At 44.5% G+C, this 12,916-nt stretch overlaps 1 protein-coding gene across 7 annotated transcripts in view; it reads left to right on the top strand.

The window, feature by feature from the left end:
- The window catches only part of dync2h1 (dynein cytoplasmic 2 heavy chain 1), a 110,477-nt gene extending 99,508 nt beyond the window's left edge, over positions 1-10,969 (top strand). For 3 of the 7 annotated variants that reach the window (XM_028961659.1, XM_028961660.1, XM_028961661.1), the window contains 5 exons: positions 1,053-1,142; positions 6,766-6,875; positions 6,958-7,039; positions 8,740-8,856; positions 10,528-10,686. In XM_028961659.1, the coding sequence (XP_028817492.1) occupies positions 1,053-1,142; positions 6,766-6,875; positions 6,958-7,039; positions 8,740-8,856; positions 10,528-10,686 (558 nt within the window). Of the gene's footprint in view, positions 1-1,052; positions 1,143-1,340; positions 1,912-6,765; positions 6,876-6,957; positions 7,040-8,739; positions 8,857-10,527; positions 10,838-10,947 lie in introns of those variants that run through there. The other 4 variants (XM_028961663.1, XM_028961657.1, XM_028961658.1 and 1 more) reach the window with 3 other exon arrangements.
- Positions 10,970-12,916: the final 1,947 nt, after the last annotated feature.

The raw sequence follows: 12,916 nt of genomic DNA, 5'->3' as shown, positions 1-12,916 counted from the left end.
GCACCATACTCACAACACAGTTGCTATAGTGTCAAATGCTATAGTATCATATACGTGCACACACGCATGCAAACTCACATCCCTTTCTTTACAGTTTCACAAATATAAATATAAACTGTGTATGTGTGTGCACATGAGAGAAATATGTGAACGGGGCAGAATATTAGTACACTGTACACAGTACACTGTACTGCTAAACTTCTCTCACCTGAAGGATGAAGGCTGGGAGGTAGAGAAAAAAGAACAGAACGGGAGCCACATTCACACACACACACACATATATATGTATTTTCATATATTTACTTAAACATTTTTGTGCCATATTCATTTATGTGCCATATTCATGTACACCCCACCATTCTTTTTTTTTTTTTTTTTTGTGTTCCCAATTTTCTTCCTTTTATGTCCTCTCTTCTTTGTCTCTTTTTCCCCTCTTTTTGTTTCCTTTTTATTTCATGTCTCAGCTATTTCCACTCACTGCATCTCTTTTTTTTTCCACCCTATCCTTTTTTGACACTCCTCCCCCTCCCACCACTGATAGAATGAGTGTTGCTGGGTATTCTTTGTGCAGAGCAGCAGGCATTATAAAAACATGACTACAGGAAGGTGCCTCGGGCACGTCCTCCTTCTCTCCCTTTCTGCATTTCTATCCCTCTACCGTTCTGTCACTCTCACTCACTCACTCTTTCACTCACCCTCTCTCTCTCACTCTGTTTGGTGTGGGAACAGGCCAGCTGGCTGATGAACTGCTCACACTATTGGGCCATTTTGAAGTTGCAGTCCAGACTGATAATAGTGTTGGGCAACATAGCCCATATCTGAAACACACACACACACACATACATCTCACTCACACCTATTCATCTTCATCATACTCACACACATCACTCACTCTCATACACACTCATCCTCTCATACACATGTCTTGAGAAGGATGATGGGAAGTCTGTGTGTAAGGGGGTGGGATGTTTCTCATTTTTGCTCTATGCTGGTGTTGTTGATTATGACGTGTGTGTGTGTATGTGTTTTTTCTCTCTCTCGTTCTATTTTAGTGTCCTCTCAGTTGGCAGAACAAGTGGGAGGGGCCAGAGGACCCAATGCAGTACCTGAGGGCAGTGGTGGCACGAGCTCTTGCTATACAGGTCAGGCTCTCTCTCTCTCACACACACACACACACACACACACACACACACATGTAAATGCCATGTTCAAAAGAAACATTTATATCTGTCTTGTTCTTTATAATTGAAAAAGCTGGATGATTTTAACGCATTGTTCTTGTATGAAACACAGCTAATCTACCTAATTAATACCCCCTCCAATTCTTACACATGCTGCAGATTGTGTGTGTGTGTGTATGTGTGTGTGTGTGCGCGTGTGTTTCTGTGTGTCAGAACTCAGCAGTAGAGCATATGGCAGTAGGTGGACTGTGAGATGGAGGAAACGCAGTGGAGACGGAGTGGAAGCAGCTCGGATTCTGAGCTGCCAAGAGACCCAGACCTGCTCAAATCTCTCCTTCTCCCCCTCTCCATTCCTCCCTCCTCATCTGAAATCTCTCCTCCCCTCTGTTTTGTTCTTCTCTGCTGTCTCCACTCCACAAAACCCTGTCTTTTTTTCTGAATGACAAACTTGCCATTTTCTTATCTTTCCAGCAGTAACTCTGGTGTTTTTTTTTCTGTGTGTGTGTGTCTCTGTTCAACCAAGGTGGTTGCAGCCATTAAACCCCAAGCATGAAAAACAAAAGCAGCTCCCAGTCCGAATGTGAACAGGAGCGACGTGGCAAATTGAAAGAAATGAAACGGATAAGAGCGCAGAGATTGAGAGAAACATGCTGACCTTGAGCTCTGGGAAGGCGTGGCGGTGTGAATATTAAACGCCTTTGACTGGCCCTTGTGAATTATTCATGAGCGGGTGAGCTCTCGCCACGGCATCACCTGAGGGAGCTTCAGTCGCCTCCACCTCCGCAAGAGAACAACAGGAGAATGGGCGCTTATTGTTTTCTTAGCTCCATTCACGGTGCCACGTTGTCAGGGAAGTCACTATGCAGATGTGTGTGTTGTACTGCTAGACGTCACATGCGTTAAGGGGGACAGAATATGTCCCTTAAAAAAACTGAAATGCTTGTTGGAAGAAATGCAGCACACTGTGAGTGCTGATGTACAGCCTCTGCTCGCCTGCCACATGAAAAAGGGCAAACATATCTGAACATTTTTTCGAAAAGTATTTAATGGCAAAGGGCATTTGGAAGTTCACCACTGTCATGTGATACGTCTATAGCTGGCCAACAGCGACAGCGCAGGTCTGATGGTGCGATAAAGAATGACTTTGTAATGTACAGATTTGGGCGCTCTCCACCCCTGACTCGTTCTGGAGTGACACTCAGAGAAGATGTCATGCAAAAATTCTGCCGCAGTCTGAAATAATTGTATTGTTCATCCTCCTGATTCAATCTCCTGTAGATCCATTTAAATTTACAGCATTTATCAGACGCCCTTATCCACAGCGACTTACAATCAGTAGTTACAGGGACAGTCCCCCCTGGAGCAATTTAGGGTTAAGTGTCTTGCTCAGGGACACAATGGTAGTAAGTGGGATTTGAACCTGGGTCTTCTTGTTCATAGGCAAGTGTGTTTCCCACTAGGCTACTACCACCCACATACACATGCTTCTTAACTGTGTTCACGATGTGAGTTTCTGCATCTGAACATTCTTTTTAGTTAGTTAATAATCAAGGAATATTTGACCAGGAAGACACTGAGTATTTGACCAGGAAGACACTGTCTGATACTCAGTAGTCCAATAGGCTACTAGCATCTGTACATTTTAAAAAGAAAGAAAAATTGAAAGTATGTTTTCACATCTCTTTTATCTGGCAGGTCATGTTGGTACAGCCAAATTCCACAGAAACACACATGGTCCTCTCTCCCTTTGTAGTGACAGTTACGTGGCAGGGCCGTGGTGTTCTGCAAGCATGAGCTGCAATTCAGTCGGTTTATTAGAGGAGCATCTGTGAGTTATTCATGCCTTTTATTTTTGGCTGCACCTCTAAATCATGTTTGCCGATTGGTGGGAACAATAACAGTGCCCCACTACACCATATTTACCGCAGTTGTATAATGGGCCTTATGTAATTTAGACAGAGAACAATTAACAAGAGTAATGAGCGCCTGACAATGAGTCATACAGAGGAGTGTGCAGACGAATGCCTATGACCTTATTTCCGCTAAATTATCTGTTTAAACCGAGATTGATACTGTGCATGTGTGTTTGTGTGTGTCATGTCTGATAGGGGTATGTTACTGCAGCTGTAGTTGTGTGTGCGCACATTTATGCAAAGCAGACTTCTCTAATAATTAACCTCCTGACCCCTGTGTGTTTTACACCCGTGTGGAGTGTAAACGTTGTTGGTGAGTGCACTGAATAGGCAGTACAAGTAGTTTTGGTTAAATTACCATCATACAAGTATTAAGTAAGAAATGAAAGCGTTCCCTTGTTTGACAAATCTTCAGATTTGTATTGTTTCATTTCAACTGCACTGTCGCTGAAATGACAATAAAGCTCACTTGAACTTGAAAGACCTATAAATGATTAGGTGAGTAAAGTATTTTAGAGGCTTTAGGTTTTGTTGAGGTCACATGGCTGAATGTACATGCGATGCTTACTGCTTTTCTCTGAGCACATCAGCACCAGCTCATTATGTCATTTCAGTCTTGTGTTGCCAGACTCTAGCTTTAAATTGGTGCCGGGGTACCATGTAACGTGCCTCGGTTTTCCCGGAAGTTTACGGAAATTTCCCTAGATTCACAGCATGCACTGACACGCACACTCCTCACTGTTGAGCCGAGCCTATGTTGTATCATGGTCACAGCGGAGATGTCATGCTTCAGAAGGCTTCTTGTGGCCGCTTGTTTGGGTAGAGCATTTTGAAGGCAGACACACCAAGCAGTTGTATTTACAGAATCCAGCATCGAGGGGGAGAATTCTCGGCTGTGTATAGAATACAGCATACTCACTCATCAGGATTGTGCGTACAGACCTGTGTTGGTGGTCCAGTCTCGGTTCTGGTCCCACTAACCCAAATTCATCCCTGAGCGGCTGTCCAGCTGCAGTTCCTGTTTACTCCTGCGGCATTGGGACTCGCATCTGCTGTGATTGGTCTGTTCTCTGTTGCCCACAGGGGTGCCGATGCTGAGGTTGCAGGGTGGCATTGTTAAAATTAGCTGGGTTACATGGACACCCCCACCACTTTCCATGGGGTTGGGCCATTTCGGCCACATTTAGCCATTTAACCAGGATCAGGGTCTGACAAGCTCCCTGTACTGGTCTCCTATGGTTACTGGGAGTGCAGCCAAAGTGGAATTGCTCTTGTGTGGATGTGTATGTGTGTGTGTTTGTGTGTGTCTGGATCGCTGCCACTGCAGACTTTCAGACACCTGTCCCCTCTAAAGGAGATGTTTGTTCTGATGTTTAGCCCTGCAGTCATATACAGAACCCAGTTACCTCTCACTGACCTGTAAACCCCTGTGCCTGAGCTTGTAGCAATTGCAAAATATACACAAACCGTGCATTCATGCTGTAAATTCACCATGTGAATAATGGACCTTCGCATAGTTTTCGCTACCCCATTCAGAATCTAGCTTTTTTGAAAATAGTATATTTCATTCACTCTACCAGTTTAAAACCCCTATTTTGAATATTCTAATACCTGAATCATATTTCGGCTTTTTGACACGTCTTTTTTTTTTCTGATATTTTTACATTGTAGAACAAAACCCATGTCACAAGACTACAAATTAATAAATGTAAGGTATGCTGTAGGTCTATGCTGAGCACTCGTTGGCTGATTTTCTATCTCATAAAGGTGGTTACAATGATATGAAAACCACCATGAAGGTAAAGAGGCATCCTGACATTCTTCAAAAATCTGTACTGAAGGTGTGTGAATGCTTTGTATGCAGTTATGTGCAGGTAATCCATGGTGGAGTAGTGGCCTTGCGGTGTGTCGTCTGACCGTCTATTGGCTCCTGCCTATTGAAGGTGGGCTGTGCAGGTGGATGTTCCTGATTAGAGGCTTGAGTGGGCAGTGTGGCGGCGGTATGGATTAGTTGGTGGATATTGACTCTGAAGCCCTGTCCTTCATCATCAGCCTGCCCCACCCAACGTCCCTGTCCTCCACAGCTGACAAAGCATTAAACAGTGGAGAATTTCTGCCAAAGCTCTGAACTTCAGGAGTCATAGTGTTTTGTCAATCTCCGTCCTACAAAATTGAGGTGCTTTGGTCTTAGTCACATGATCAGCCGCCTCATCAGAAATGAGCCGGGCTCGTTCCTGCCACTTAAATGAGAACGGGAGAGTTCAGGTTGACTGAAGGGTGTGATAAGCGGCGCGGTTAATCTCGGCATCGGCGCTCTATTGAAATGAGTAGAGCTGGCTGCACTATCTGGCCTCGGGCAGAGCCTGCAGAAACCCCCGGCTCATCGCTCACCTTGAGCCCGCTGCCGCGCTCAGCTGATAAGCCCGTCTTCGGCCGTCTCAGGATGCATCACTCGCCGCTCCCAGCCGAGGCAAGGCTTCCCGTTTTTCCCCTCTGGACTGCTCTCTCGCGGGCTCTATCCGAGCTGCCGTCAGAGGGATTATACGGGGTGCGCTGAGATCCCCTCTTAAAGGCCCAATTATATTTAATGCAAGCGGTGACTTGGTTGCACAACCCCACCACCCAAGGATTTACACTTCCTGACCAGAAGGTCACCCCGACAAAAAAAAGTAGATGAGCTCATGAAACAAAGTGTAATGGCTTAACTTTTTATACTCAGAGCCAATTATCTTTATAATCACTGGGCTTCGGTACAGAGATGAGCTGCCAGCTCTGGTTAGACTGGCAGTAGGAGAGGGCGGAGGACAGGGAAGTTCTGCATGATGCAACGGGCAGAAAATGTCCCCAAGCGCCAGCACTTTTCCTGTTTACAGCGTGCACGCCTCCCCACTTGTTTATTCATTTGTTAATACATTTGCACATTGTCACTCATTACATCATCTAACCTGTGATGAAGCTGATGCCAGATCAGGCCATGCACATCTTCTTTTTCGTTCTGTCTGTCTGTTCCTCCTCACTCACTACGTTTCCACAGCAGGAGAAAAAAATCCAGTTTTTGTGGTAGTCCGATAAAGAATGGACTAATAATACGATCGAGAGGCACATCTATACATTCAACTGGAGCCTAAACTGCACATGCTCCACAGTTCCAGAAGAACATGTCTTTTGCTTTTAGAATTTCACCATAACCACAAGGGATAATATTCATCTCATGAGCAAAATGTATAGAGCTGCAAAAACTGTCCAATTTGTGCCCAGCTAAATATTTTCTGTTTTGGTCTCTACAACGGGAAAAATCACAATATTTAACAACCTGAGTGCAATTGTCCTAGCATGATTGATCCATGGATCATTCAGAATTGATACAGAAGTTCTTTTCCACACTTTTCATGGGTTGGACCTGTAAATATAAAAGATGAGTTTGCAGAGTTTAGCTGTTTTTTAAAACATTTTATATAAAATTTACATAATGCGTATTTGCATTACAACCCTGTTCCTTTTTTAAATATTTATTTTAATTTGTTCTTGTTGGCTGTATGCTTTATTGGGTGTATTTAACTTTCCCTTGAAGGGATAGTTACATAAAAGACTAGATTAAATATATTTCATTTTATTAACTATTATAGCTGGTGTGTTTTTGACTTAAGTGTTGGTCTATGGTGTGTTCGCAGGGTTGGGTAGAGAAAGCTGAGAGGCACGGTCTGTTGAATGACACTCTGGACCTGTCTGAGCTTTTCCACCCTGACACGTTCCTCAACGCTCTCAGACAGGAGACAGCCAGGTAATCTGTGTGAATAGACTGTCGTGTTTAAAACATATCCTGTCCTGTGTGAATTAAAAAATGCTGACTTCTTCCCCCTCAGGTCCATGAACTGCTCGATGGACAGTCTGAAGTTTGTGGCCTCCTGGAAGAGCAAGATTGCTGAAGCGACTCTCCCAGTCAAGGTATGATGAGCACTGTGGCCATCCTCCAAAATCAGCTGGAGGAAGAAAATTCTGATGAGGGAGACCCTCAGGGAGGTCCTGTTCACTGAAAAGACTGAGGAACTGGGCATAAGGCACAGAACGAGTCTGAGCAGGGATGCTGGCTGGGATTCTCCAGGTCAGGCCGTAGGGAGGGTGACGTCACCTTCCTGCTGGTACAGGGGGAAATTTACCACCATCCCTGCTGCCATTGTCCATATAAACTCAATCATTCTACTTTTTTCGTTTTTATTATATTCTTCATCATATCCAGACACTGTTCTCCCTCTGCAGGAGAGAGGAAGGTGTCCGGTTGAATGTTCCAGTGTTTATAGCCCTGCGAGGTTTTACTCGACTGTGAGAGAACGGAGCAGCTCTGTGTGATGGTGACAGGTTATTTCAGCTGTGTCCATTTGTGTCTGTCTGTGTGTGTGTGTGTGTGTGTGTGTGTTGTAATGACCACAGAGGAAGAGATGAATTCAGCTTCAGGCATCACTGACTCCTGCTGCTCTGTTTTTTACACAGAATTTCATTTAAAGGAATCTCCAGAAATAAGAAGGAAAGAAATAAAGACTGGCACCACTGTTCCCCAAATGTTCTGTACTTTCACTCGCCATCCTCTAAAACCCAAACCTGCCAGCCATCCAGGAATGTATAAATATTTCTGCACATTAACTCATTAACACATCACAGATCTTCTTCCACTGGGTCATTGTTAGATCTTTCCCATCATTGTGCTTTGTAGTGCAGACACATTGTTTCCCATGTTAATCAGGGCACAACTGGATGCTGATGGGTAATTGGATATGCAAAGTGACAGGCCCGCAGTGTCGATTGCTGAGTGGCGAAGAGGCGGCATAAAAATCTTTCCGTTCTGTAGGAATGATCCGGTTCTCAAGCTAACAGTCTGAACATCATCTGAAGGCTATTCTCCCGTCAGTGTGTTTGAATTACGTCCTGCTGCTCAACCTTTTCAAACACAACGAACACATTTTTGTAACCTTTGTGCAGCTAACTGTGCCCTGCGAAGATGATTTAATTATGTATAGAAACCAAACACCCTGGCAGCAGGCTGTGGGGCAGGAGAGAGTGGTGAGTTAAGAAAGGCGGCGGCACAAAGCAGTGACTGCTCCTTTCGTGTCTGCCCTGTTTCCATGGCACTGCTGCAGGTGACCCCAATTGTAGACACCGGCTCATTAGTGTTAATCTTGACATTTAACACCGACCGATGGTCTTTGCATATTTAATATTAGCTTGTGTGTGTGTGTACAGTGGGGTTCACATGTCTGAGAGCACAAGTGGAAAAAAAAAACTGTGTTTGTCTTGTATTTTACAACAAACCTGAATTCATTATCTTGCTGAAATAATTAATTTGGGACATCAATAAAAAGTAAGTGTCGGTGTCACAAATTTGCATAAAACATTCTTAGTGACCAAGAAAGAGCACCTGAATCGTCTTCTTTTTTCATTTCTCTGAAACCCTCTTCGTCTCTGGACATTTTTTATATTTTAGAGTGAGGCTTACAAGGACATGGAACCTTGGATTTTTTTCTTCTACAATTAGAATTTGAATGCTAAGTCTAAAATGCTTATGATGCTGGGGGTGGGATTGTGTTTAGAAAAGTCTTGTTCCAATGAGGTATTTGTCATTTTTGTGAAATATAAGCATTTGTGTGTTCCAGATCGGAGGACTGAAGCTGGAGGGCTGCAGTTTTGATGGAAGCCGTCTGTGTGAGAACCAGCACGACTCTCCCAGTGTGTCGGCAGTGCCTGCCTGCTACATGGCCTGGATTCCACAGGTACTCAATCATTCTTCTCCCTCACCTCACACGTCATCCCGGCCTGCTGCCTGTCTCCGTGATTACTGCCTCCCTCTAACGCCGTCTCACTCGCTCACACTCCCACCTACTTACCCACCCTCTTTCTCACACACTCTTCACTCTTGCTTTGATCGCCTGTCTGTCTATACATATCCATCTCCTTATCCGTCTCTATTTTCTACATCCTTCTCCATCTTTCTCTGTCTCTAAACTACGGTCACATGGTCTCTGTGTATTTGTTTTGGCATTGTGAAACAACAAAGCAGCTATGTTCGCCACTTACGAAGTGCATTGTGGTGTAAAAAATTGGTGTAAATGGTGTTATATTGGCTGGATAAGATTTTTAACCCCCCCTAACCCCTGTGGGAATTTTGCCTATGGTTGGTGTGACCTGTGGTTGATGCAGAAATGAACACAATGCTGTTGGTGAAAGATGGTGGCAGAAGTTGTAAGCATGGGAAAAAAAACAACAAAAACGAATGCGGACAGGCCAGACCAGGAAGGAAGCTACGTTTAGTCTGCACCCCTTTGTAACACCACCCTGATGCATCTGTCTCCGCTCAATCACCTTGTTCCGTGCAAATGAGAACCACAGAACGCTGGGACATGTATAATTCAGGAGTGTCTCTGCTGTGGTCTTTTAAGCGGATGGCCCCCTAACGTTTGTGGACCTCAGATCACAGCGTGATCTTCATTACTGTGAGGACAGCAGCGGAGGAGCGAGATATGCAGGCAGAGCACAGGTGACTGATCTTTGAGGATCTCTCTAGTGAGCAGTGCTTCTCTGCTGACTCTGACAGTTTCACCAATCATAGCGCAGGAACATGATCCCCTAAAGTCCACACACATTGGCATTCTAACCCTGCCACATACTTGAAACCACATACACATAAGCTTTTTCTATGGACTGTAGTAATTACTATGTAATGTGTGTAATAACTAAGCAATTACCTCTATGTAACAATCTTGCTCCAAACATTATTACACTAAAATTAAGCATGATAATACACATAGCAATATGTCCCCATTTAGAACAATATAGGGTCATTCAGAAATGTTCTAATTTTCAAAATGGTCTATTTTTTAAAAAATCAGATTAACAAAATACTGTTCAGAGGATGTTAATGACCAAGGCAGCTGAAAATGGCCGTTAATGAAAATCAAGGACATTTCCATGGTAGTGCAGATCATTCATTTAGTCCTCGCAGAGCGGAGGACTTGGAGAACCTGTTTTAGGATTCCTCCTAGTGCTCCAATTTCCTTTTTGCTGTACAAAGCCGTGTACATTAGGTGAATTGGTGAATCTAAATTTTGGTGAGCAGTATGAAGCCATGGAAGGCACCCGGGGAGCAGTGTGTGAGAATAGGAGTGGGTTGTGTGTGTGTACCCTGTGGGTTGGGCTGGTGCCCCGCCCGGCGCCCAATAATCCGGGGTGGGATCCAGGAATAAGGGGTTATGGATGGTGAGTTAGTATAAGGTAACATCCGGACACATATTGAAACAAATCATGTACAGAGCTGTGCAGTTGTGTATTTGGTCTTGTCGCGTTGTGTCCACACCACACCTCCATGCCATTTCACTGTTCTCCACTTATACAGCTGTAGGAAGTCATTGCTGAAACGTTTCTGTAATGATTTGTGAACGTTGCAGAGTGCCGGTGGGAGCTACGCCCTGGAGGAGTGCATCTCCCTGCCAGTGTATACAAGTGCCGAGCGTGTGCGGGTTGTCACCAGCATCGACCTGCCATGCAACGGAAATCCTGACCAGTGGATCCAGTGTGGCGCCGCCCTGTTTCTCAAACAGCAGTGAGGTACAGATGGGTAGATGTGGAGTTGTCACGCAATCGAACTACTTTCATGAATAAATATTCCTGTCATTCCTGTAAAGTTTGTACTTTATATTTGATATAATGCTCTGTATTTATTCCATAATAAAATGAGGTTTTATATTCAACAGCAAATCCTCTTGCTGTGTTTTGTAATTTGTTTGTGTGTGTGTGTGTGTGTGTGTGTGTGTGTGTGTGTGTGTTTAAATTGCTAATGGTATTGAATGGGAATGTGTCGTTCGCAGTGTCTGCCCTCAGCATGGATAAACTCCCACTCCATCAGCCAACCAGGTTGCCATGAGCGCTGCAGCACAGCAAACAACACACACACACACACACACTGCAGCGCACGGCCCACTGACTGCGATTAAGGAGGTCGTGTTTAATTTCGATATTCTTAAACTCTGTGGACAGTCCCATGGGGAGACGTTCCCAGGAGGGAATTACCTTCTGGGTAATTGGGCCTGTTGGAGCTCAGGAGGAGAGTAAAGAACAGCTGGCATCAACCAACAGGGCACTCTTGTGTGTGTGTGTGTGTGTGTGTGTGTGTATTGGAATGCAGTGTATGTAGTTGTGTGTTTGTGTAGAGAGAGATAGGAAGAGCCAGAGATTTTTTTCTGTGTGTGTGTGTGTGTGTGTGTGTGTGTGTGTGTGTGTGTGTGTGTGGTGGGGGGGGGGGGGAGCATGGGGATATGTGAGAGGTCTAATTTAGTAAATATTTGTATGCATGAGGGGCTGTCCAGCGTGTTTGTGTGTGTGTGGTGGGGTGACTGCAGTAATAAACCGGTGTAGTTCTGATGGATGAGATGCAGCCCGGCTCGGTGTGCAGCAAAGTGACAAAAGAGGAGGGAAATTGAACAGGCGGTTCTAGGTGGGAGAAGGGATTAGATTTTACCCAGACCCAATTCCCATGGTCTAAGAGGAAAGTGTTTAGAGCTCTCTCTCTCTTGCAGAGGTGGAAGAGTAAGTGGCAAGGGACCAAAGGTGGACGAGATTTATTTTCTCACATTTTGAAACAAGCCAAAGACAAAAAGTCCCATGCAGACCTGACCTTTTCCCTCCCTTCATAACCCCAAATGCACGTCTTATTCCAAACTTTATCGCCGCCATCTAATGTAAATGCAGCCAGCCTGTCGCTCTAACAATGTCAAGCACAGTCAGCTCTCATTTTTGTCTGTCTGTAATTGCCTCCATGTTCGGGATATCTCTCCTCATCTGTCTATGGGTCGAGGCGCACCTCGCTAAGTCCTGTAATCAGGAAAGGGTTGTTTCCCCATTCATGTAATGTTTACCAACCGAGACTTCCCTTAATGAATTAATCCATTATTCTGAAGCGCAGACATGGAAGCGCTTAGGAAAAGTGTTCTTTTGACTGATAGACTCCGCAGTTTACTTTGAAAGCAAATACTTTTCCCTTTGCGGAAACGTCAGAAATGTCAGGCCTCGATAAATGAATGGAAAGCGCCTGACCCTGCTTTAGATGCTTGGGGGAGCATGAAGCACTAGCAACTAAGAGCCAGCACTTCCATACTTAGCACCTGTATGAATCATTGAAGGAGCACATTTACTGCTGTCTCCTGTGTCACACTCCAGCAACGAGGCGCTTCATGTGCTGTTATTTCTGCGCCTGGTTTGGCCTGCTGTCTGCCCCTCACGGTTGGTTGGGAGTTTGGTTAGCAACGTTGCTGCGTCCGAGGGTTTAGCTATAGACTGTTTGTTGGTACAATGTACTGCAATAATGGTTAGGGGGGGGGTCGAGTTTGCAGTACTGGTTGGATGGATGGTTGGGTTTGCTACTGCTGATGTAACTGTTAGAACTTGTTAGAACTTGTTTTATGTTGGATTACTAACAATGATGTTGGTCTTGGTAGCCATGTTACACATGGTGTTGTGCAAGCTCAGACCAGCCAAAAACCATGAGTATCACCTACCAGCATTTTGCTTTTTGTCAGCAGAGTACCCACATGTGAGCTGGTTGTGTGATTCGGTTTAGCTGTATAAGAGCTGGTTTTATATTTTTTGGTTGATTTTATAGATGCTGTTTGTTGGCTTTGCCATGTCAGAGGTTGTGTTATGCTGGGTTACCCATATGTTTAATTAACCATATTAGAGTTATGACTTTGTTAGAGCTTATATACTGCATAAGTCTCATTAGAGATGCTTTTATATTGTGTTAACCATGTTATAGTCAATGTTATGCTTGGTTAGCCATAA

Source organism: Denticeps clupeoides, chromosome 19 (assembly GCF_900700375.1).
Source record: "Denticeps clupeoides chromosome 19, fDenClu1.1, whole genome shotgun sequence".
In the NCBI taxonomy this organism is placed as follows: Eukaryota; Metazoa; Chordata; class Actinopteri; order Clupeiformes; family Denticipitidae; genus Denticeps; species Denticeps clupeoides.
Note: the sequence above shows the minus strand (reverse complement) of the source record. Positions and strands in the feature narration are given on the sequence as shown.